The sequence below is a fragment of the Colias philodice genome, chromosome 2, assembly GCF_061535455.1.
Source record: "Colias philodice isolate Cphi_HAF_F1 chromosome 2, ilColPhil1 Martin Lab GWU primary, whole genome shotgun sequence".
NCBI classification, from domain to species: Eukaryota; Metazoa; Arthropoda; class Insecta; order Lepidoptera; family Pieridae; genus Colias; species Colias philodice.
This window is the reverse complement of record NC_143087.1, coordinates 3,514,398-3,538,190: the sequence shown is the minus strand read 5'-3', so window position 1 is coordinate 3,538,190 and position 23,793 is coordinate 3,514,398. Positions and strand designations below refer to the sequence as shown.

The following is a 23,793-nucleotide window of genomic DNA, read 5'->3' as shown; positions in this document are numbered from 1 at the left end:
AGAAGATAATTAATCGTCTATCAAATCTTCATTCTCAATTCTATAAAATATCTATAGATTTATAAATTTATAAAGAATAGAAAAAAAAAATTCGATTGCTCTGGCGGGTCACGAGTGGCTGAGTTGGTCAGGCATCCGCCCCGGAATGGCGCGAAAGGATGCGGGTTCGAGTCCCGCCTCGTGATCGAATTTTTTCTATTCTTTATAAATTTATATTTATAAAGCATTTGAATGCCATAAAACCAAAAATATAAATTCAATCTATAGATTTCTTTGTAAAATAACAATAAAAAACACACATTTTGATAGTCTTTGTTACTTTGGTGTCATCTCTTTGTCTGATAATGAATTAGTTTAATTTAAGTAGAAGTCCTTTTTTAAACGTAAAATATAATATAATATATTTTTAAACCGAATCGGGTATAATGTATACGCATCGCTATTTGCTATGAAAGTGTATCAAATCTTATAATATAAAATTAAATTGTAAATTTCCTTATCTATTCAAATGTACATGCGTAAGTTAATGTACAAATTTTAAATCTCCATTTACATGTAGTCCAGGGGCTCTGAGCCCCTAGACAAGTGGCTTTCTATTAGCGTAATGTTTAATAGAATAGATTATGAATGTATGAGATTGACGTAAGCTGGAGATAAACGTATCTCCACGTATCTCCAGCTTACGTCAATCTCATACATTCATAATCTATTCTATTAAAAGTATTAAACTTTACGCTAATAGAAAGCCACTTGTCTAGGGGGGCAGGATCCTTCGCCCATTTTTGCACGTGATTACTATCAAGCTAATTTTCCGTGAGTAGCTTTATTTTGATAAGACGCCCAATAATTTCCTGTACGAAACTCTCGATTGTGGTAGCTAACAGAGGTAACAAGGATAAAATGTGTTGATTTGATGGTTCTCATATATTTATTACGCAATTTGTAGGACAATATGTCTGTTGAATTATATAAATATTAACTAAGTGAAAACAAAAAAATCAGCTGGTTAGTAATCATTTACGATGACCTCGTTATCGATACACATTGGAAAAAGGGCACTCTTTGATCAAACCATAGATTTTGTAGGACAAGTATTTTTTCGAATTTTAGATAATTATCTTGAGAATGAACAAAAAAAATTCAGTTAGTAATAAATATTTGAGAACCATGAAATCAAAACATTTTATCCTTGTAAGTGTTACTTGTGTGTTACTTTTTGTGTCTGTAAGAGCTACCACAATCGAGAGTTTCGTACAGGAAATTATTGGGCGTTTCATCAAAATAAAGCTACTCACGGAAAATTAGCTTGATAGTAATCAAGTGCAAAAATGGGCGATGGATCCTGAACTAATGTTACATATTTTCGGAAAAAATATTAATAATTTTTCCCCCTATACACTTACTTAGCTCACCCTCCCTTGAGAACTTTCAATATGATCATCTGGTCAAGATCTGAACATGTCAAGGAATAACCATAGAAAAACTGTAGTGATTTTTCCAAACTACACGAATTATTTCGCCTGATGGTCCATTTTCGGCTTTATTTTGTCTATATTGGCTTTATAGAGATACTTACATAATATTTTTTTTATGAAAATAACATTAACCGTAACCGACATTCTTAATTTGTAAAAGTGTCAACTGCAATTCGTAACCATAATAATTGTTAAATAATATGATTATCTGTTTTTTTATAGGACATTGAGCACATACTCTTACAACAGTGACGTTGAACCATTTGTTTCTATGTAAATATTTGTTTTGTTATTTTCTAGATTTTATGCTTTATAATAATACCTTCTCATTGTTACATGTGCACGACTTGTTTAATCTCACACGATATGGAGTAAGTAACTTATCATATTTTTAAACTTATGGCATGGTATGATAAACATGTGCAATTTGCCTTACTTTTCTACATATTTTTTTTTAAATATACTTTTAGATATTTTGGAACTAGGTATATTTTATGAATCTGCAGTCTGTTGGGCATTTACTAATAAGCTATACATAAATCCAAGCATTAAATTATCATTATTTTGACTGTTTCCTGTTTGAAGTTAACCAATAGAAAAACAGCAACGATTTTATTCCAATTCCAAATTATTCCAATTATTCCAATTCCAAATCCTCAGAGCGAGTATCCGATCTGGTGGTTAACCATGGTAAATGACCACCACAGCCTATGAAGATTTGCAGATATAGGGCCTATAAAAAGGTATAATATGTCTTATGAGGTCGATTATGTCGATAGACGTGGATAAAATAATTGTTTGGCCTTCGTTTAATCGACTCACCTAAATATTAAACGACTTTCTTAAATAATAATACTATTTAATTTGAACTAATTTAATTAGATAACAGTTTTACTAATGATCTGTCTAGCCTTCATGCCAAAAAATTATCTTAAAAATTAGTATTCAGTATCCACACTTCGATAAATTACTTTTCTATAGTATTTTTGTGTGCGTAGCATATAATGTCAGATGCCCCACTTGGTATGTGGACTTTCCAACAATTTTTTTTTTCAATTTGAATTAGGTACATATTAGCTCAGGCAAATGAACAATCAAACAAATTGTTCCTATCAGTTAGTTAAAATAATTAATACACCTACTTATGAATTATGATATAGCCGTAGGTTATAGGTAGTAGATACCTATTAATCTATTTAAATTATGTTGTGTTGTTTATTAATTCTAGTACCTACTGAATTCGATAAATAATAATTGTTATCTATTAATTTCAGTAACTAGGCTGCGTCATATTGATTAAACAAACTCTGTAACATCAGCTTGGAAATTAATAATTTTACTAACGCTACCGGAAGTTACTTAGCAACGTTTTCTTGCATTTATTAAATAAGTTAGATTTTGTTTTTATTATGAAAGAAATATCGCAGTGTCGCGTATCATGGCAACCAGTTGCGGAGACAAACTGGACATTTAAGAAAAATATAACTCATAGCTGTTCATCTTGACAATGTAAAATTATTATACGTAGAAGATACGTACGTAGGAGTAAGGGAGTAAGATCGTGGAAAGCATGTGATAATAAAGAATAATGTATCGATGATGGAATTTATTTATTTATATTTATTTATTTATAACACTTCATTGTACAAAACAATATAGGAAATGTGGTAGATACAAATTAATGAGGTACGAAAATTTTCATTTTTTTTCAGGAATTCATGTAAAATGTCTGGTAAGTATTACAGAACATTTTATGCAAGTGTTTTAAAAAATATGGTCGATAAACGGAGAGACCAACTATCATGGCTTGATTTTATTTTTATTATACAATGACATTTTTCAATCGCGAAATTTAAAGTAAAAAAACAACCGCGTGTTATCATAGTTATTACTTATTACTTGGTTATTACAAAACGTAGGCAACAGTTGCAGATGTTTTCATGTACCTTTCATGCGCATTATTAAATATCTAGCACAAATTGTGACCTTACATATTTTAATTTAATTACAAAATAAATTATTAACTAGAAAACCCGGCCTCGTCTTATCCATAGTAAATTAAAATGAATATATATGAATTAAATAGTATAGGTAATATTGCTTATAATTTAACTACCTGAATAATGATTAAATATTCAAAATATAAAAAATAATAGAACATCTATGTCGAACGTCTCTTGTCCCCAAAATGTCGGATCGTCTGATCCCTGTGTCTGATCCGCAAGATCTCTACGGTCGTAGATTTTCTTTTCTGCCACCTTGAATCTGTGTCGCTCTACGCTGCAGAATCCTGTACGTAGTCTCCATCCATTTTCTGCCCCAACGGTTTCCCATTTGGGTTCCATCGGTTATGTGATCAGCCCACTGCGACTTCAACTTGCTAATACGTTGAGCTTGTCGGTTCTTTTGTGACTCCAAGACTACCTATAAAATTGCAGAAGCAATTCTCTATTTGCAATTTGTTATGTATTATAATTTATAGGTAAACATAGATATTCAACAGATATTCATATTCCATTGACAAACGAATGAATCACTGATAAATAATTAAATCAGATAATCTTTATCGTAACTAAGATTGTAACGTATCAACACACGTAGTTAAATAATCTGCTTACAATAATCAGCAATCCATCATCAATGTCTACTATTTTTGTTTACTTCAAATTCTTTGGATTGTATTGTATATTTACTATCTGTCCGTATAATCTTTTCAATGAATATCAACAATCGACATGTCAATAGATACCTACCCTACACGTTAGTCTTTTAAAAAATGGGTTGAGATCATGTTGAGATGTATTGGAATTGATACAAGTTAAATCGTAACTCAAAATAAAGGAGGTTTTTTGAAGTGAAAACTTCATTAGCGGCGTTGAGCACTTTTTCTGTAATGGGTATAAAATCTTAAACTCGCGTCAGGACACGTGACCTGATCGAAAAAGCGTAAGACGGATACCATTCCAAAATATCAAACATGCTCAACGTTAATAATCAAGTTTTCACTTCTGCCGGCACTCCCGGAGTGCAACCCGTCTTTTTTTTGGGTTCATGCCCCGGAACTTTCGACTGAGTGGACCAATTAATTACTTAACATTTTTTTTATTTGGAACCTCCCGCCTCCGTTTGGTCCAATTTAAATTATATTTTCGACAATTTGAAAGACTTTAGAGCTTAAGAATCCATTTATGGGTCAATTTACTTTCTAAACGGATACCTACTACTTGGTTTCGTGTAAAGTTTCAATTGACGATCAAATAAAACGATTGCACTAGCGTGTTAGGTAAACGATTTTCCTATATAAGTGTGTGGGTAAGCTTGTATGGAACTATATATAAATATAGTGCATTTATCGTGAAACCATCAAAGCTTCGCACTATCCACTTTACTCGTATCCTGAGTGTTGCGCGCAACTTTATTTAAGTCGTGTTCGATTACACTAGTTTGATACATTTAATATGCATGCGTTAGTTGATGATCTGGAACACGCGACTATTTATCGAAAAGGTCCGGACGGTATGTCTTTTCTTATGGTCCTTCCAAAAGTAAGCAAGCCTAACAGAAAGCAAGTAGCAAAAACAACAGGTTCCAATTTTAGTCAGATCATGTAAAACGGTCATAAAAAATCGAAATTATTCCAACTATTACAGACAGCGAAGAAAGTGATGGAGAAGGAGGGCTCGGTAATCTCAATAGATTGATTGTCCGTCCACCTGGACATAGTGGTAAGGCAAAACGTGGGCATTTGTGCTTCGACGCAGCGTTTGAGTGCGGCAACTTAGGCAGAGCTGATCACATCACGGAGCTGGAGTACGACTTATTCATAAGACCAGATACATGTCGGCCTCGATCGCGGTTTTGGTTCAATTTTACAGTGGAAAATGTTAAGCAGGATCAGGTAGCAATTAAATACATATTTGCTCATTTATAACTATTTTTATCAATTAAATGTATTGAATTTATTAAATTACAGCGAGTCATATTTAACTTGGTCAACTTGGGCCAAGAGTTTACGCTTTACAATAGCGATATGACACCATTAGTGCGGTCCACATCAAGAACAAAATGGTAAACATAATTTTCAATATACACGTGTACTTACTTCGTTCAATTATATATTAATATAATTTAGAAAATGATTTATCGTGTTGTATTTTTGTTTTTTTCTTTAGGCAGCGTATTCCGAGACGTTTAATTTTCTACCATCGTTCAATTGTTCATCGAGGTCGAAAAATATTGACCTTAGCGTTCGGATTTGACCGAGAGGAAGATGTGTATCAATTTTCAGCTGGTTACCCTTATTCTTATTCAAAGTTACAGAAACATTTGAGTATCTGGGAAAATAAAGCGGAAAGATTTGCAAAAAGAGAATCAATTGCACAAACTACGGTAGAATAATGCATAAAATACTTTAACATTTACTGCATGAATAAATTTCAAGTATTATTACTTTTTTGTAAGCACAAATAATCCCCGATAATTTTAAATTTCTTGTAGCAAAAGCGGCGAATCGACCTTATAACTATAGGTGACTTTTGTCCCAAAGAATCTTTAGGTCAAGAACATAAAGAAGATTTCATAAAAGGTAAAGTCGACTCAAAGAAACGTGTGGTGCTCATATTGGCCCGAACACATGGTGGAGATTCTCCGGCTTCTTACATATGTCAAGGTTTGTTTTTAACCATTCTAAAATTTGTTTTTTTTTTTTAATTAATTTTCAATTTGATATTATGTTTACGTTGCAGGTTTCCTGGATTTCCTTGTAAGTTCGTCGGAAAAGGCTCAAGCTTTACGAAATAATATCGTCATTCAGGTATAGAAAGATAATTGTGGGTTTGTGCACTCAAATATATAATTCCAATGAAATATATTCTAATAATCTTCCACTTCCAGGTTGTTCCAATGGTAAATCCAGACGGTGTGTTCCTTGGGAACCATCGATCTGATCTATTGGGATCAGACCTCAACCGTTGCTGGAACAGAGCTACAAGCTTTGCCCATCCCGCATTAATAGCCATTAACGAGCTCGTCAAGAAAATCACTGCAGAAAAAGTATGAGCAATTACTGCTAAAGACATAAACATTGAATACTTTAAGGCAATATTTAATTGAATCATTATTTTTCTAGACTCTACAATTAGATTTCATCATAGATCTACATTCTGACATCATTCATGAGGGAGTTTTTGTACGAGGGAATTCGTATGACGATGTATACAGGTATGATTATTCTGTTGTCGTTACGCAAAAACTAAGCATACGATATACTCCAGAAATTAAAAAAATAACCAGGACTTAAAAACATAAACAAAACAAGTTACAATACCTATTAAAAAAAACATTTTTATTCAGATTTGAGCGTCACGCAGTACTGCCAAAATTCCTAGCGATGCGGGTAGAAGCGTGGCAGACGGGCTCCTGTATTTACAACGCGGACGCGTTGCTAGCGGGCAGTGCCCGTCGCGCGCTGCCCGTGGGTGCGGTCGACGCGTACTCGGTATTAGCCTCCTTGGGCGGCAGAAGACTTAACTCTAGAGGACCTTACATACATTACACGGAAGATGCTTGTATCCTTTATTGACATTACATAAGAACTTGGTATCAATACTACAATACATAGTTGAATAGTTTGTTCGGATACGTTAATCGTCTAAACAAACTACTGAACCGATTACTTTACCGTTGGATATACTGATTCCATTGTGCTATATAATATGCACCATGGGCGCAGCCGGGGCGAACCGCTAAAATAATGTTGCGATACAAACGAAGCTTTAGATATTTATAGGTATGTAATATCTTATATATAAAATTCTCGTGTCACAATGTTAGTCTGCATACTCCTCCGAAACGGGTGGACCGATTCTCATGAAATTTTCTGTGCATATCGGGTAAGTCTGAGAATCGGCCAACATCTATTTTTCATATGTACCACGGGCGAAGCCGGGGCGGACCGCTAGTATTTTTCTAATTTATATGTCATCCTTATCAAACGAATAGATGCAAAAATAGGCAGATCATTAGCGAAAGCCCTCTGTGACTATTATCGTCACATAGGAGTCATTCCACCGCGTGTTGGCGCGCCTTCCAAGAAGAAAGAGGTTCGTGGCAGGCGCAGGCGGAGGCGACCAGTATATGATCGACAAAGGTACATATTTAGCGCGGCCGTAACTTGATGTGATAAATTTACCTTGGCTATTGTTTTAAAACATCTACAAAACTACTAAAGGAATATTTAACAACGATGTTGTCTCGAAGTCTAGTTGACTGTTGAATAAATGAATATCAAGTGAAAAGTTTAAAAAGGCAATAATCTCATCCATTCCCGTAGGAGTGAGTATTTCTAGAGACAAGGGGACCGTAGATATGGATGCGTTGGACGTCAGCCGTATCTTTATTGTAAAGTTGAATATAATAATTCATTGCGCGATACTGGAATCGCGACAAATCTATACATCTTTATTCTAATACCTAGTAAGCAACTAATAAATTAAATTTCTTTCGTACAGGTCTCCCAGTTCATCCCCCGAGCGAAGGGTGCTTGCTGCGCGGGTGCTATCACCTCCACTGCCGGTAGCATCACCTCCCCTGTTACGCGCTTTGCCACCGAGAACGGCCCGTTACGCTGCTCTACGTACAAGACCAAAGACTGTGCCCGTTGAGAATGATGCTTTACCTATTATTAAAGGTATTTTTTTTTCAAATTACACATTTTAGGGAACCATACCTGGAAATTTAGATAATAGTAATAGCTAAAGCCATTTTCAAGTTATATCATTTTACAGAATCGTACCGAGAAATTAATAAATCCGTATTTAATTTGTTTTTGCTGCTATTTAATCATTATTAAGATTTTTTTTTAATTTGAGTGATCTAAATGTAATGAGGCGCTTACTATATTATGTAGTTGCGTTTCGCGGCAAAGAATATTAAATTATGTACGGTCTATATACTGCATAAATATAAGCTCTACAGATATTTTAAATATAGCCATTTCTTTCGCCTTTAGGAACAGCTGTGCGGACACCAAGGCTAGCGGTAGTGGATTTCAGCGCCTATATTCGTACACCTACTCTGAATGCCCCATACAAGAACCGCCCCAAACTAGCTCGGATACCGCGACCCACACACCCTCGCTTCACCAGCGATGAATATGATACTCATGAATCTGACTCGTGAAATATTACAATAACTACTCATTTTATTCGTAATTTAAATCTACAATTATAACAAAGTTAATAAAAAAGTTATCTTTCTCAACATTAATAAAATCTTACTTTTAATCTCTACAACTTTTTGAATTGTATCTCAATGTTACCCTCTAAATGTATGAAGTAATGTAAGATGGATATGTGATTGTCGAATTGTATACTCGTATGTATGGTTAGTGATTTTGCTATTATTAAATTTTGTCTCAACCTATACTCAATAATAAAAACAGATACCAAAATAAAACGAGGTAGTTTTATTGAAACGTATAATGTCTAAGCTTCGTATTTACAATCACTAATATCTAAGTAATCATTCAGTCATCACTTTCTTAAGAACAATTATTGTGAACACTATTATCACTACAAATCATCAATCATAACTGCAAATGAAAACAAGACTGAGTATCGATATCGAGATTTATTCTCAACGCTTATTATTAACGATAATTTGGTTTCGCAAACGGATCACGCGATAGGAGAACGCGACGGTCATCGCGGGGAACCGAAGAGAAGCGCGAGTCGCCGCGAGGCGCTCAATCGACAAGCGCAAGCACCTCCTCTAATAAATATCTTTGGCATGAACCGATAGGAGCTCGCCGACAATTCACACGCGATCGCACTGACAACCGACAGGTATCGCTCGATGCCAAACTAGTGTCCGGGGGGAGGGTCGGCGCGGGTGGCGGGGTGGGGAGGGGTGGGGGGCGTCACTCCCAGGCGTCGTTGTCCTCGTCGTCCGACATCGTGACGAGCAGGAACTCGTCCTTGACCTTCTGGCGCTGCGGCTGCACGGCGGGCGCGAGCGCGGCCAGCGCGGGCCGGTTGCGCGCCGCGCGCTTCTGCCGCAGCAGCTCCTCGTCCGCCGCCGTGCGCGGCTTGCGGAACTCGTACACCAGCGGGAAGATGCGCTCCACCGCCGACTGCACGTCGCTCACGCTCCGGGCTGCGAACGATTACATCTTCCGGTTATCACACATTCGAATAATTGTTAAAATTCAAGTTTATTTACAACACGTTATAGGGAGAAGTCGAAAATTGCCTGAACTACTTCTAGAAAATCACAATACATATTAGGCCGAGTCCAAGGCCGTTGTAGCCACTTTGTGTGAATGGAAAGAATTTTAGGACTCTCAAAGAGATACATTGTAGTACATTGTAGTACACCGACAATTATGCCGATAAATAGTATTAATTATTTTGATTCGGGCGATCCGGTAGGTAATTATAAATTTTTTTTTTTGAAATATTTACGGCAGGTTAGGTTAGGAAAAATGTAGCTTCCTAAAATAACAATTTAAAATATTATCCATAAAATAATGTTTTCAAGCTCTGCATTCAATAGAATGTTTTGTTAATACTTAAGTATGCATAACAATGTGGGCTTTCTAAAAATAACTGATTATTTCTTTACCTGCTTATGCCTTCCCTTTTGTACTTACGAACGTTTTGTTTTGACGTGATCTAAGTCGTTTATTGTTTTAATTTTATAATAATTATTTTACTGAAATTATCTATACTAAAATGATACATAAATTCTAACAATGATTTACTAACAATATTCAAGCAAATTATAAATTTATAAGTTATATAGTTCAAGAACAAATTCCGATACAAATAGCTTAGATATTTGAATATTGAAAGATATTTAATTCAATTTGCATCACTTTAAAATTGTACATAGTTACATATTATGCAATTTGGTTAAAAATATTTTTTTATAAATTTTAATCATTCTACAGATTCCATAGGTTCTATACGAGTTTAATAATAATACGATTGCACCTTATATTGTTATAATATTAAAATTTATAAAGAAATACCATGTAATCCTACTAATATAACAAATGTGAAATTAACGTTGCGATTTTTTGGGCAATGACGCAAATCGATCTAACGGCTTTTGATGAATGGCACATAGATGGAATAGAATTTTTAAATATGTACATAGATATTATTTTTATGATGTTTAATTCTATTAAAAAAAGTTGTTATTGTAACACCACGGATACGCCGAGAATCGCTGTAAGAATTTTAAGGATTTTTTGGCTTGCAGCGAACATTTGTTCATTTTGTATTAGGTAATATTATAATGTTCTTTAAATATTGAGAAAAATAAAAAAATAGAATGTCCACTCGGACAGAACCAGGGCGAACAGCTAGGCTATCTTCATCATTAGTGATAAAAATATTCTAGAATCACTAGTTACCTGTAATTGTGACACCACCCGTAGAAAATATCTTGAGTGTGGCCTTAGGATTATACAGCTTATACGTAACGCCGGGGTGAAGCTCTGGTTCGTAGCTGAAACGAGACAAACATCACATTATTCAAAGCCATCTGAATAACAATGCTTTTGTGTGTGTTCATTTAAAAACGTGGTTTAGCTCTTTGTCATTGCTTATCTTATTTGAAATTCAAAATCGATGTTACGCGGGCCAGATGTGTTTCTAAATATACATTTTACAGTGATTATTTGAGCCCGGGCTAATCTCATGTATCACTCTTTCACCTCTGACAATCAGATATGAGATATCAGCAGAGAGACATTGAGAAAATATTGTACTTTACATACAGACAACAATATTGTGTGTCAATGCTTTTCGCAAAAATTAAATTTGACCTAGAATCAAAGTCCTCTTGATTTTATTCAATAAAATCGTATCATGTGTCGCGTATGGTGTATACCACGGGCGAAAGGTGTTTGCCGCGAAAGTTGTTTCTGAATGACGAAGCGCAAAGTTTCGAGTAAGCAACAAAACATATGCTTACGATTTATGAGATTGACCTAGGACCAAATAACAAAATGGAGAACGGATTTCGAGTCTGCAATAATTCCCTGAGATACTGAGTTTAATTAATATTAATAAATTAATGTTAATTTAGATAATCGTTGATACTCTGTTGTTTTATATTTGCCATGACATTGATAGTGAACTTTAGAAATATCACTGTTTTCACGGAAATTAATCGAAGGCGAAGCGCTTCGGATTGAATGCAATCCATTTTCAAATAACTCCTTCTCATTTGTAATGTAAACACAGTCATATTATGATTTGATATAAAATTTTCAATGTAAACTTAACGGCAACGCGTGACATGATTAAACGTACACGAGGACCAAATGTTTTTACAAATATCTTTAAATATTTTTCTATTAATAGCGATTTAAATATAGAACCGTCTTAGTATATGACCTACGAAATGATCTCCAAAGGCACGGTGAAGACATTCTTGGCGAACGCACTTTCACCCTTAGAGTTGTTCACTGCATCCGCTCTATAGCGATGAGCTTAATATTATATTCCCATATTCATAATATAGATGATAATGATAAGTTAACTTCGAAAATTAGAAAGCAAAAATTGTATTTTTTAACTGTCAAATCTATGGATAGCGCTTTTTGAATAATTGCTCATAAATATGTATTTCCCTATGCTATGAGGTTACAGAGTTACGAAGACATATTAAGCCATCTTTCATATTACATATTATATAAAATTTTCAAATATTATATAAGAGTTTAAACTCCGTCTATATATTGACTTCCCACAAGGACAATATCATCTTACACGTGTTATGTTTATTTTTTGTATAGCCTGTTCTTGATTATCTTGATATGCCTACATATCTATGACATAATAGAATACAATGGTTTATTTTGCATTTGAATATAATATTGTTAGCTGCAAATTGCAACGAAGAAGCCTCTTCCTGTATTTTCGACCCCATTGTTATGTAGAACACATTTATCTTACTTCCTTTATACACTGAATTTTTAAAGGCAATCTTAATTTCAAAATATACAATGCGAGATGATAAACACGGGTTCATATGTCGAAAGTGATATTGTTACATACCCGATACGAATATTGGACGCTAATATAATTAATTAATTACTGTATATACAAAATATTATATTTAGTTATAAATAAATAATAAACCTCTGATGCAGCTAGAATGCTATTCAACTTTAAATTTAAAATATAGTTAATATAGTTTGTGTCAAATATGTGTACAAGGTATGTCAAATATGTGTACAAGGACGATGACAATCCCATCGGGATTGTCATCGTCCTTTAGGACAAAAATCCCTAAATAAAAAAAGTTTAAAAAAAAAACCTACTCGCCAGATTATATACATAATTTTGACTCACATAGCCAAATTTAAATTGATTTAGATCCATTAGCCTATTGACACTTGAAAATTAAAAGCAATCAATTAATTACCTAGTTCATAAAATATCAAACGTGTTTTCTTTATCGCTGTCCCGTTTTGCCATACGAATATTTTTTTAAACTTGAGAAAAGAGAAAAATTTGAGAAATAATTTTAATATTCTGACGCATTTTTTTTTCAATCTGAATCTGATCTACAGAACTTTTTTTTTTATGTAATCACCAACAAAAGAGCACGCGAGTCACTTTCTGGAAGCTCGTCGCCGCCCATGAGGTTTCGCATTGTCGGAAACTTTACGAGCGATTTGTTGGCCTTTCAGGAATTTATACGCTTTCTTCTTGAACGTGCCCATGTCATTATAAGTTAGGAAACACCGAGATAAGTAGCTTGTTCCACAATAGCGTAGTTCTCGGCAGAAAGTGTCTCGTGAATCGCACTGTAGACGAGCGCCACGCATCCAGGTGGTGAGGATGGTATTTTAGTTTGTGTCGCGCAGTGCGGTTATGGAATTGCGCAGCTGGTATCAACTCAAATAGTTCCTCAGAACACTCTCCATTGTATATTCTATAAAATACGCACAGTGATGCAACATCACGTCGCGGTCGCAGTGCTAGTGGGTCCAGCCGATCGGTGAGCTCGGGTCGGTCGACGATTCGAACTTCTAAATCAGATTTTTACAACGTTTTAGATTTGCTTCCGGGATTTTGTTGTAAACATAAACATTAAAAATATACTTGAATTAAAATTAATCTTTTAGTCCGCTGCAAAACTTAGGTAAAAAAATGACTTATTGCACATACTGTTACTTTATGTAGATAAATACGAAAATGATCAATGTTATATATTAATTTTTAAAATTTCAACTATTCGAAACGGTTTTAAATAGCAATTGAGATTTAAGTTTTTACGGCTGGATAACGGACAAATTGCACGGATTCTAATAAAACTTAATTAGAGAAAAACTAATAGATTTTTTAACTATTACATTTTTGTTTTTGCTTATTTCTACTCTCGATAATTTTTACAACATTTATTGCTTTTCCATATCTACACTTATATTAAAATCTGAAGAGTTTGTTTGTTTGAACGCGCTAATCTCAGGAACTACTGGCCCGATTTGAAAAATTCTTTCGGTGTTGGATAGCCCATTTTTCGAGGAAGGCTTTACGCTTGACGTTGCGTTATGCTATTCTTAAATATGAAAACGTATATTATATAATCCTTCATATAATTTCAAAAATACATGTACATAGTTATATTGACAAGCACCTTCTGTCAATATAACCATTTTTTCCTGAATTGGGTCATTTCAAACACCTGTTTGTTCCATTTTAAACAAAAAAGGTTGCAGATGCTGTTAACTACACCGTGTAGGTGTATTTAACAGCATCTGGTTATGAAAAGTGATAAAAATGAAACACGGTCATTGAGATATTAGTAGTACATAGTAACTCAATGCAAACAGTACAATATTTGAATCAGGCGAAACAATTAATTTTGTGCAGCTTCTTATCAACAAAACCATTAAATAATATCGTAAACCAACAATAAAAATAAATGGTTGTATTTTTTTCTAGTAGCTGATAATTGAATTCGGTAAATAGTTCATTTTGTACGAGAAAAGTACACAATCAAAATTCTTTGCTAAGATCACGTTGAATGAAGAAAAAACGTGACAGCCGTCGCGTTGGTGTGTAATCGCCGGTGCGTACCTACAGAACTTCGCAGGTGGTATATTTTTTATACGAGTTTACAGGAAGTAAAGCTCGTAGGGCTCATTAACCTGGCCCTTTCATTTTTTTGTAACTTAATTTAATGTTTTACAGTTGTACACGGTATAATCTAAAATAATGACATTAGTATGATCTAAAATTACGCAAAATTTAACCAATCGCCATGTCAGTTACGTCTTCAAGGCTGAAGCATTGACCTAATTGAAATAGCAGAGTAAATATAAATGTGATTCTATTTATAATTTTCAAGTCAAGCTTGTTAGTCTGTAGCACACCCTGCTCCCTTTTCCTGTCTCCCTTTGATTGACCCTTTTTGCTTCCCGTATAGGGGCGTTGACGTCCTCTCGCATTCAAATAAAACATTCTCTATTGGTAAACGTGGTTTTCTTGTATTGCGGAATGTAATTTATCGAAATATCGATCCATGCTTAAAATTGTACATACATACCTACTATGTGTAATATAAAGTATGTTATTGCAAGTAGTGCACATTTTCAGTTATTGTAATAATGGTATTCTTAACCCTAGTCTTAACAAACATTTGTTTGTTTTAGAATATAAATGCCTATACATATTTTGTTTTAGAAATTAATTTAAAAAACTTCTTTTATGACAACGCCCCAACTTTGTTTCAGTAAAAAATTATAATTTAAATGTTATACTTTTACAGGTTCATTAAAGGTCATTGAGACAAAACTTATGTTTAAATAATTATTACGAACATTATTTGATCTGCAAAACATCTGTATGCATAATGTGAAGTGTGAGCAAGTTCATAAAATTTGTCATCTCAAGCAATGGGCAGTTTTTACATCAATTAATGCAGAAGTACAACAATTAATGAACACAACTGAACATGTAATTCGTTTGTTATTGCCTTTTTTCACCTTATGTGTAAAATCTTTTTCATAATAATTTTTCGAGAAAATTTGTTGTTCTAACTTCTAGATCTAGATACATAAAAAAACATGGAAATTAATAATTAAAAACATATTAATTTGTTGTATGAAAAATGTTAAAAAGTAAATAAGTAAAGCTTCAAGATTTTCTTAACAAAATTGCTTTCATAAGTAGAAATTAACATGGTAAGTATTTAGAAAAACATTGTTTCTCCATACATTTAGTTTTTACACATAATATGTACCTATATAATAAAATATCCATTCATCATTTTTCTCAAAAATAACAAGCACTATCAAAAAAGGTACAGTGGTAATTATATTATACTTTATGAAAAAAATATTTAGATTTGCAATGCATATATAGTAGGTACAAAGATGATTAAGGAAGATGAGGAAATAGAAAAATATACAATTTTCACCAAAATGCATCAGCCCAAATGATTTTTATCAAATTACTGCATTTATTTTACTTCATTACATCCCTATGCTTATTAAATTTAATTTCAGCAATTAGGAAAAGAATTTTTCAAAATCTATACTTAATATTATAAAGCTGAAGAGTTTGTTTGTTTGAACGCACTAATCTCAGGAACTACTGGTCTAATTTGAAAAATTATTTCGATCCCATTTATCAAGGAAGGCTATATATAGGCTATATATATCATCACGCTAAGACTAACAAGAGCAGATCAATGCAGGTAAAACCGCGGCACCGCTAGTAGCTTTATAAAAATAGACATCAGAGGAAAAACTACTAAAAATAAGTAAAATGTGTACGAGTAAAATTCTGTGTTATTTAGATATTATAGGCATGCTAATAGTTCACACCTTTTGTGTGATGTGGTCATTAGGACTGGCCCTGTATTCATATACTACAGTTTATTATTTGAACGAAATTGTTACATAAAAGGTAAAAAACTTAAAACCAAAGTACAGATTGGAATGACAGCCTTGTGGACAGCCTATAATCATTTATGATATTTCTGCCATACATATCCTATTATATTTAAACTAAATGTATAATGAAATGACAAAAACCTTTTATATAATAAGCTTTAGATAAATAGCTGCATAGAATCATTTAAATTGTAACCTCTTCATTATGAGTCCTACAGTATGATTGCAGCATTCTAGAATGCTGTACATATACATCAACATAAGATGTATAGAACTATAGTAGAGCCATTTGGTACGGGAGCTATTAACGTTGAAAAAAAAGTCATTTTAGTATAGCTGGTTTTTTGATATATTGTTCCTCTAGCTATTTCGGTTAGAGTCCGCGCTGTCTGGCTGGCCGGAGTGGTTGCGTTCAGTAGTGCGCATCTTATCTGCACAGGAAATTATCCTTAATTTAAAGTCATTTTTTAACGCGTAATTTTTAAACTTTTGCCTTTAGATAGATCCATCAATCATAATTTTTTTATTGCAAGACGTTTTTTTCGTTGTAAAATAGGTGCCAGACGCAATTTTTAATTTCGTTTTTATAAAAAATTCAAATTATTTTAGAATGTCTGTAAATTTCATATTATGTTCTTCAAACATAATATAATCTAAAATTAATTAGCCAGACGCTAATTCGATTGTTAAGTATTAAATATGTACAAATAAAAACGTAGTGAAAGTAGGTAAGTATAACAATTTGATGATTGTGTATATGGAGAGATAGTTTAAAGTGCAAGAGAGATAGAAAGGGTCGGCCGCGAAAATTAAATAACAATAAACAATAACTTTTTTTTTTCGAAAATATAAGATGCATAGAAATTGAATTGTTCCTATAGAAATTGAATGATTCCCTGTGTTGTGGGAACAAGTACCTTCCATTGGTACATTTTATTCCTTAGGTTAAAAAATAAACTATTAGGGTACATCAACAATCTTCTATACAAAACAATTTTTTTTATTACTCAACTAGCGACCCGCCCTGGCTTCGCACAGATGCGATGCTGATACTAAAATATATATATGTTATGGACCAAGTGATAAATTGGGCAGTATACATAATGCACGGGCATTATGAAAAATGCCCAATATGAGAGTGCAATTTGATAATAATTATTCAAATAATCAAATTGACCCGGCATTATACATATTGCCCATCACTTTTTGGGCAGAGTAATACAAACATATTTAATTACTATTTTTTATTGTTATTGTCATTTAACTTAAAATAAACTAAATATTAAACCACTTAAACAATCAGGCTCATTATTTGGATTAATTACCAAGGACTTCTACCTTAAAAATCCACTAGTTAAATAAATAAATAAATAAATAAATAGTTAAATAAATAAATAAATAGTTTTTGCATTTAAAACTTAAGGAAAGTCATATTAAAAATAAAACATAAAATATAATTAAATTTAAAACAAAAATTTCACAACGTACCTTTGTTTTATAGAAATGACTTATTATTATGAAACATAAAATAAACTAAAGTTTAAGTTTAACTACATTTTATTTATAAATAAATAAAATGTAGCAAGTAACAGGTTTATTTATTAGAACAACTGCCACTGTGATGACATTTTGAGGTACACAACTTTTTGGCTTTGCGACAAAGAGTAAAGAGAGCAATCACCTTCCACAGTTGTAGATGTTATTATTCAAAGTAAGTATTGAATAGAACATTAATCAAGAAAAACTAAATTATTATAGGTATTATAACGAACAAATCTTTTTACTTTGAATAAATGAATTATTATTTTTTTGTTACAGATAATGGAATATTGGAAAACAATAACAATTCCTTAGACGGCTTAGACGATAACATAAATAATTCTGACAGTGAGAGGGAAGATGATGATGATGATGATTATGAAGATGGCTTTTTAAATTTAACAATGTAATTGTTTAACCTTCATTGATATAGTTTTTATTCCATTCTTTTTAATGTATGGTAACTTTAATTTATTTTTCACTTTGATGTTTTTTTTTTCATTTTAACTTTTTAATTTATAAAAACAAGTGTAAATAATATTGTATTCTTGCAATTATTTCCTGTCGCATAATTAAAATACACTAGCTGATGAGCTGCATGCTTCATTACTTTTTTTATTTATACTCATTTTTTAATACTTAACAATCGAATTAGCGTCTGGCTAATTAATTTTAGATTATATTATGTTTGAAGAACATAATATGAAATTTACAGACATTCTAAAATAATTTGAATTTTTTATAAAAACGAAATTAAAAATTGCGTCTGGCACCTATTTAACAACGAAAAAAACGTCTTGCAATAAAAAAATTATGATTGATGGATTTATCTAAAGGCAAAAGATTAAAAATTACGCGTTAAAAAATGACTTAAAATTAAGGAAATTATCGTGTGCAGATACGATGCGCACTACTAAACGCAACCACTGCGACCAGCCAGACAGCCCGGACTCTAACCGAAATAGCAAGAGGAACAGTATATCAAAGAACCAACTATACTAAAATTCTCACTTGTCAACGTTGGTAGCTCCTATACGAATTTTAATAGCCAACATTTGACAGTTCAACAAAAATTCAACAAAGTGACCTAGTAACGACGACATAGAATAATATACTATTTCGTTTTGTTAGAACTGCACATTTGCTTAACTTTTTTCAATTACATTAAATATTAATAGACGTTAAATGTTGCCTATTAAATTGGCCTGACTATAATAAGTGTGCTAATCATTGCTATGATATAAATTAAACAAATCCAGTAAATTCAACCAAAATATACATAAATTGATAAATAAAAGTTCTAAATTTCATTTATGAGTAAAATAATTTTTGCCCATGTATCATATAAAAAATAAAATAAAATACTCACTCTGCCTCTTTATATTTCTTGGAAAATGCTATAATCCTTATTCCGAAGGGCATCCTACACGTGCCCAATACATTGACTACACGGAAGTTCCTAAAGCGCACTTGAAAGCCAAGCTTTTGCAACGCACGCGCGTATCGTCTCGCTGCAATCTTGGCCTGGTCCTCGCTCGTGGCGCCTGTGCAGGTCACGCGACCCGACGACCAGATCGAGGCGGTCGTGTAAGGACGACGTAATTTCATCGTTACCATACCGTTCTCGCGTCGGAATTCCACATTCACACCATTCAAAGCGATCTGTCTCAAGTTCAGGTGGCACTTAACACTAAAACTACACACAACATTGTTTATCATTATGTCTATTTCGGGGGTCTCTTCTTCTTCCTCTTGTGGGGCAGGTTGCTGTGCGCTCGCGTCCCCGGCTTCGAGGCACTGCTGGGGGACCTGCTCTGGCTTGCCCGCTTCACAGTATTCATGGTCGGGCACCATGTGACTAGGTACAGTGTGTGTGTGGGACATGCCATGACTTGTTACTACACCATGGGTAGCTTGTCTCAACTCTTTAATACCATTCTCTTGGATGAGTGTAGCCATGGCCGCCACGGCTTTCTGAAAAAAACATATAATTGCATTGAGTATTATGTGAAGAAATTTAAGTAAGAATAAATATGGAAAATGAAAAAATATTATTGTATCAAAGATTTGTAATAATTAGATAATTGATAGTACTTCATAACCAACTTTAACATGATATAAAAAGGATGTGACCTATTAAAGTCCTAGGGAAGTATCTATTTCCTATGATCTGTAAATATGGTTATGATATGGGAAATAGGTGTGGCTCTGCACCAAACTGAATATTAACATTATGCTGCAATTTATCATAGAGATGCATGTATGGTGCATTATGCTACATACCTACTTGATTAATTAATATTTTATAGTGTAAAGATAAAAAAAAAATTCAAAATGACATTTCATAATGCACAAAACTTTTTACAGAATAATATCAAAGCCAACAAATATTATTCGTTGGCTTTGGTTTAAATTATTTTATGAACAACAAAATATTAAGTTAATAATAAATGTTTTAATTTGATACAGGAAATGACTAACTTGTTCTAATCAAATGTTGATTATGTATTGCATTTGAGTAGGTTGGTTATCAGCAGCCTCCAGCTATAAACCATAGAGTACTTATTGAATTTTTTGATTGCACAACAATCAAGTACGCTAAATATAAGCATTTCTAACAATGAAAATTACATTTGCTGATGTTATGCAATAATTATGGATTTTTCACTTTCCAACTATAGTTTCCATATACAAATTAAACATTTATTTATGGAAAGATTGTATGTGTAAGCACAACGAGGATACATGCATGCGAAGAAGTGACTTTTTCACCTTATTTAAAAAATACCATGCACAACAAATTACCATGCAGATCAAACTGATTTTTTCAAATATTTTATATTACACTTATAATTTAGTATAGTTGAATTGAATTTAATATTTTTTCAATAACTTATGAGGGTGAGGGAGCATTTTAAATTAATTTTGATACCTAATATCCTGATGAATTACATATTATTACAATATATTATTAAAAAAAAGCATAAAGCAGATGTAAAATATATACCAAAGAAACTTACATGAAAACCTAAGCATCAATCAATGCAATACTTGATTTTAAGTGATAAGATAAATATTAGAGAAGAAACAATATCAATGCCATCTGAGACAGGAACAATCAATAAAAAAAAATGAATGATAAGACTTGAATTACTTTATGCTATAAAAAATGGGTCATTGATCTTTATAGAATTAAATTTCGCGAAAATTCAATAGAGAGGAAATAATTTAGGCCACTTCCCACGGCGCATTACGACGCGACAACATGACACTAGCACAGCTGACTGCCGGACAAGCCCCCGCCCCTCGCGCTCTTGAACCCTCCCCGCACCCTGCGCACCCGACCATACATCGCCAGGTAATAAACTGCTGAATTGAAATGCTCTCAATGAAATGGATGCAACATTGCTATCTTTACACCCACCTCATGACTACGCATCATTTCAAAATTACATGAAAAATAAGAAATTTGCACCTCCTTTGACCTCTGCTTCACGATTAATACCGAAATAGTCAGCAGTTATTGACCCCATAACAACGACCTAAACCACACGTGATTAAACAGTACAAAGGAACAATGATAACCACCCCCTATATGACATGATTCTTTTAAATCTAAGGATTGATAGTGTAATATTATTATCCCATTCATCAATGAATTCAAATGCATGCAACTGCTGACTCCATAAAACCATAAAAAATTATCACAAAAGATGTTTAGCACTTTAGCGATTATGAAGACAGCTCATTGACATATTGTTCAGTTTAGATTTAATTCATAAAGTATAATTAATAAAACAATAAATTACCTGAAATAATGTGCTATATTTGTCACAATTATTTTTACACCACCAGTGAAGTAATAATTTTCATTGCAATTTCGTTAAAAAGTTCTTAATACCTAGGATTTAACAAAACACTTATATTTCTTTGTGATATCTCACACTGCGAGTATTTGATCCTGTAAATATTGCTATTAAATATTGCAATTCGTTACTGCAAAAATTTTAAGCTTCAGCACGTCCTGCTTAGCACCGCCATGTTCTATTCGAACGAGAACAAAAGTGTTTTAATCATCAATCCGTATCCTTCATTCGGGGAATACGAAAAGATAATAGGAATGAGTGAGAGAGCTGAGAGTGAACGATAAAAAAATATGTAAAATTACAAATGTTGCCATCACTTATCCGAATTTACCGTAGACAGAGAAATCTCTGTCTACGGAATTTACGAATTTACAATGTCATAGAGTAATTCAGAATGACATAGATTAAATATTAATCAAACACAGTTTTTTCTAATTTTACTTTCAATCTTTCAATACTATAATTATTAAAATCACTGGTGCTGAGATACATTGAATATTATAAATAAATGAATTTAATTACAGTAGATTATAATATGTGTAATGCAGACAGTAAATTATACAAAAAACCAGCCAAGTCCGACTTGCACAACAAGGGTTCCGTACAAATTTAGGCTATATTTTAACAGTGACAATAATTATTAATGTTTAATTTTAGGCTTTGCCCTCCCTAAATTTAGAGATAAATATTATTTTTTGAACCTAAAACCAAATTAATGCATCTGCCTCCTTCTGCCTCATATTCAACTTTACGAAGACTTCACGGCTTTCATGGGAAAAGAGAATTATGTATGTTTAAAATAATTATTATATTTAAAAAAAATGCAATGTAGTTACCGAAAACAAAATTATTTTGAAATCACGCATTTTCACGGGAAGGACGTAAAATGTAAACGCCTGAGTTTTGATTTCCTTGATAGTGTAGAAAATTCGCATTAATTGAAAGCATAGCTTTTGATTGCGTTAGAAGTTTTATTTTTTCTTATCTCCAAGAGATAAAAGACCGTTAATAGTAAAGTTTTTTAATGGTTTTTAAAGAATGTTGAAAATGTTAAGTTCGAAAAATCTACATGTGTCCCGCCTGTTTTACACCTTTTTTGCTTAATTGTTTCGAGTATGAAAGTGCGCGCACGTAACGACGCAACTCCCCATACAATATGCATGACGACAGTATCCATAAATGATCGTATTAGTGTTTTTAAGAGAAAATGTATAATAAATAAATTAAATATAGTGACTTAGAAATCTTAAAAACATTAAGATTAATGAGATTATCAATAAAATAAAACATTGAAATTCTGCAGTTGGCCATTTTGACTAAAACACTTGTGACGTCACGCTTAAGTAAAGAACTCACGTCAGATGTGATTTGTTGTTATGAATATGTTGAGAATACGCATTTTGTTTATTTTCTATTGTTTCACGTATGCTTTATCGACTCAAAACAGAAATATAATTGCGAATTCACGAATACATGGTTCGGGGTTCTCCGCGATAACTTTATACAATCATTTCTTATTATTTTCTCGCTTGAATTAATTACTAACACATTTTTAAGCATTATTTTTATGTGGATTCACACTGCAATACTGCACACCACTTATAAACTTTGTAATTCGTTTCTATAACACATATTAAATAAATATTTTTTTAATTTTCTTCGCAATGCGTACAAATAATTACGTATTTACTAAAGAGTGACGTCACGCCTACGCCATGACACCTGCGAGCTGTTTTGGCACAGTTAATAAATATTTTTTGAAAAATGGCTTTTATCTTCGTTAAATTTAAATTTTAAGTATATTACCGAAATATAGGGTTTTTCTTGTATAGTAAACGTATACACACATTATGGAAGAGGATTTCAAAATCTTTCGCCATGCCTATTGATGGGAGAGACAAAATAGTTGCGGAGACAAAGTTGCTCGTGCGCGTAAAGAGCTAGTCTTTATGCATCAATGTTTTTCTCCTCTGACATAAAAGTCATAATATGG

The 23,793-nt window shown here is 32.9% G+C and overlaps 2 protein-coding genes across 2 annotated transcripts; one reads left to right on the top strand and one right to left on the bottom strand.

Moving 5' to 3' along the window:
- Window positions 1-4,933: 4,933 nt before the first annotated feature.
- Window positions 4,934-8,901, top strand: LOC149490263 (cytosolic carboxypeptidase 6-like). The gene is made up of 12 exons (XM_089710103.1): window positions 4,934-4,991; window positions 5,111-5,373; window positions 5,449-5,543; window positions 5,648-5,864; window positions 5,973-6,144; window positions 6,221-6,288; window positions 6,369-6,527; window positions 6,604-6,695; window positions 6,828-7,042; window positions 7,476-7,623; window positions 7,985-8,163; window positions 8,485-8,901. Exons 1-12 carry the CDS (start codon window positions 4,934-4,936, stop codon window positions 8,652-8,654), a joined length of 1,836 nt encoding a protein of 611 aa, XP_089566229.1. The 3' UTR covers window positions 8,655-8,901.
- Window positions 8,902-8,923: 22 nt separating this feature from the next.
- Window positions 8,924-22,012, bottom strand: LOC149490262 (TATA box-binding protein-like 1). The gene is made up of 4 exons (XM_089702169.1): window positions 21,744-22,012; window positions 19,304-19,908; window positions 10,894-10,988; window positions 8,924-9,629 (listed from the first exon to the last, which is right to left on the bottom strand). The coding sequence occupies exons 2-4, from the start codon at window positions 19,891-19,893 to the stop codon at window positions 9,394-9,396; spliced, it is 921 nt and encodes a 306-aa protein (XP_089558295.1). The 5' UTR covers window positions 19,894-19,908; window positions 21,744-22,012; the 3' UTR covers window positions 8,924-9,393.
- Window positions 22,013-23,793: the final 1,781 nt, after the last annotated feature.

Coding starts and splice junctions, on each gene's coding strand:
- LOC149490263 (XM_089710103.1), top strand. CDS start 4,934: ATGCATGCGTTAGTTGATGATCTGGAACACGCGACTATTTATCGAAAA. Junction 5,374..5,448: donor AAAATGTTAAGCAGGATCAG/GTAGCAATTAAA, acceptor ATTAAATTACAG/CGAGTCATATTTAACTTGGT. Junction 6,696..6,827: donor TCGTATGACGATGTATACAG/GTATGATTATTC, acceptor ATTTTTATTCAG/ATTTGAGCGTCACGCAGTAC.
- LOC149490262 (XM_089702169.1), bottom strand. CDS start 19,893: ATGGCTACACTCATCCAAGAGAATGGTATTAAAGAGTTGAGACAAGCT. Junction 10,989..19,303: donor AAGAAATATAAAGAGGCAGA/GTGAGTATTTTA, acceptor GTCTCGTTTCAG/CTACGAACCAGAGCTTCACC. Junction 9,630..10,893: donor GGGTGGTGTCACAATTACAG/GTAACTAGTGAT, acceptor AATCGTTCGCAG/CCCGGAGCGTGAGCGACGTG.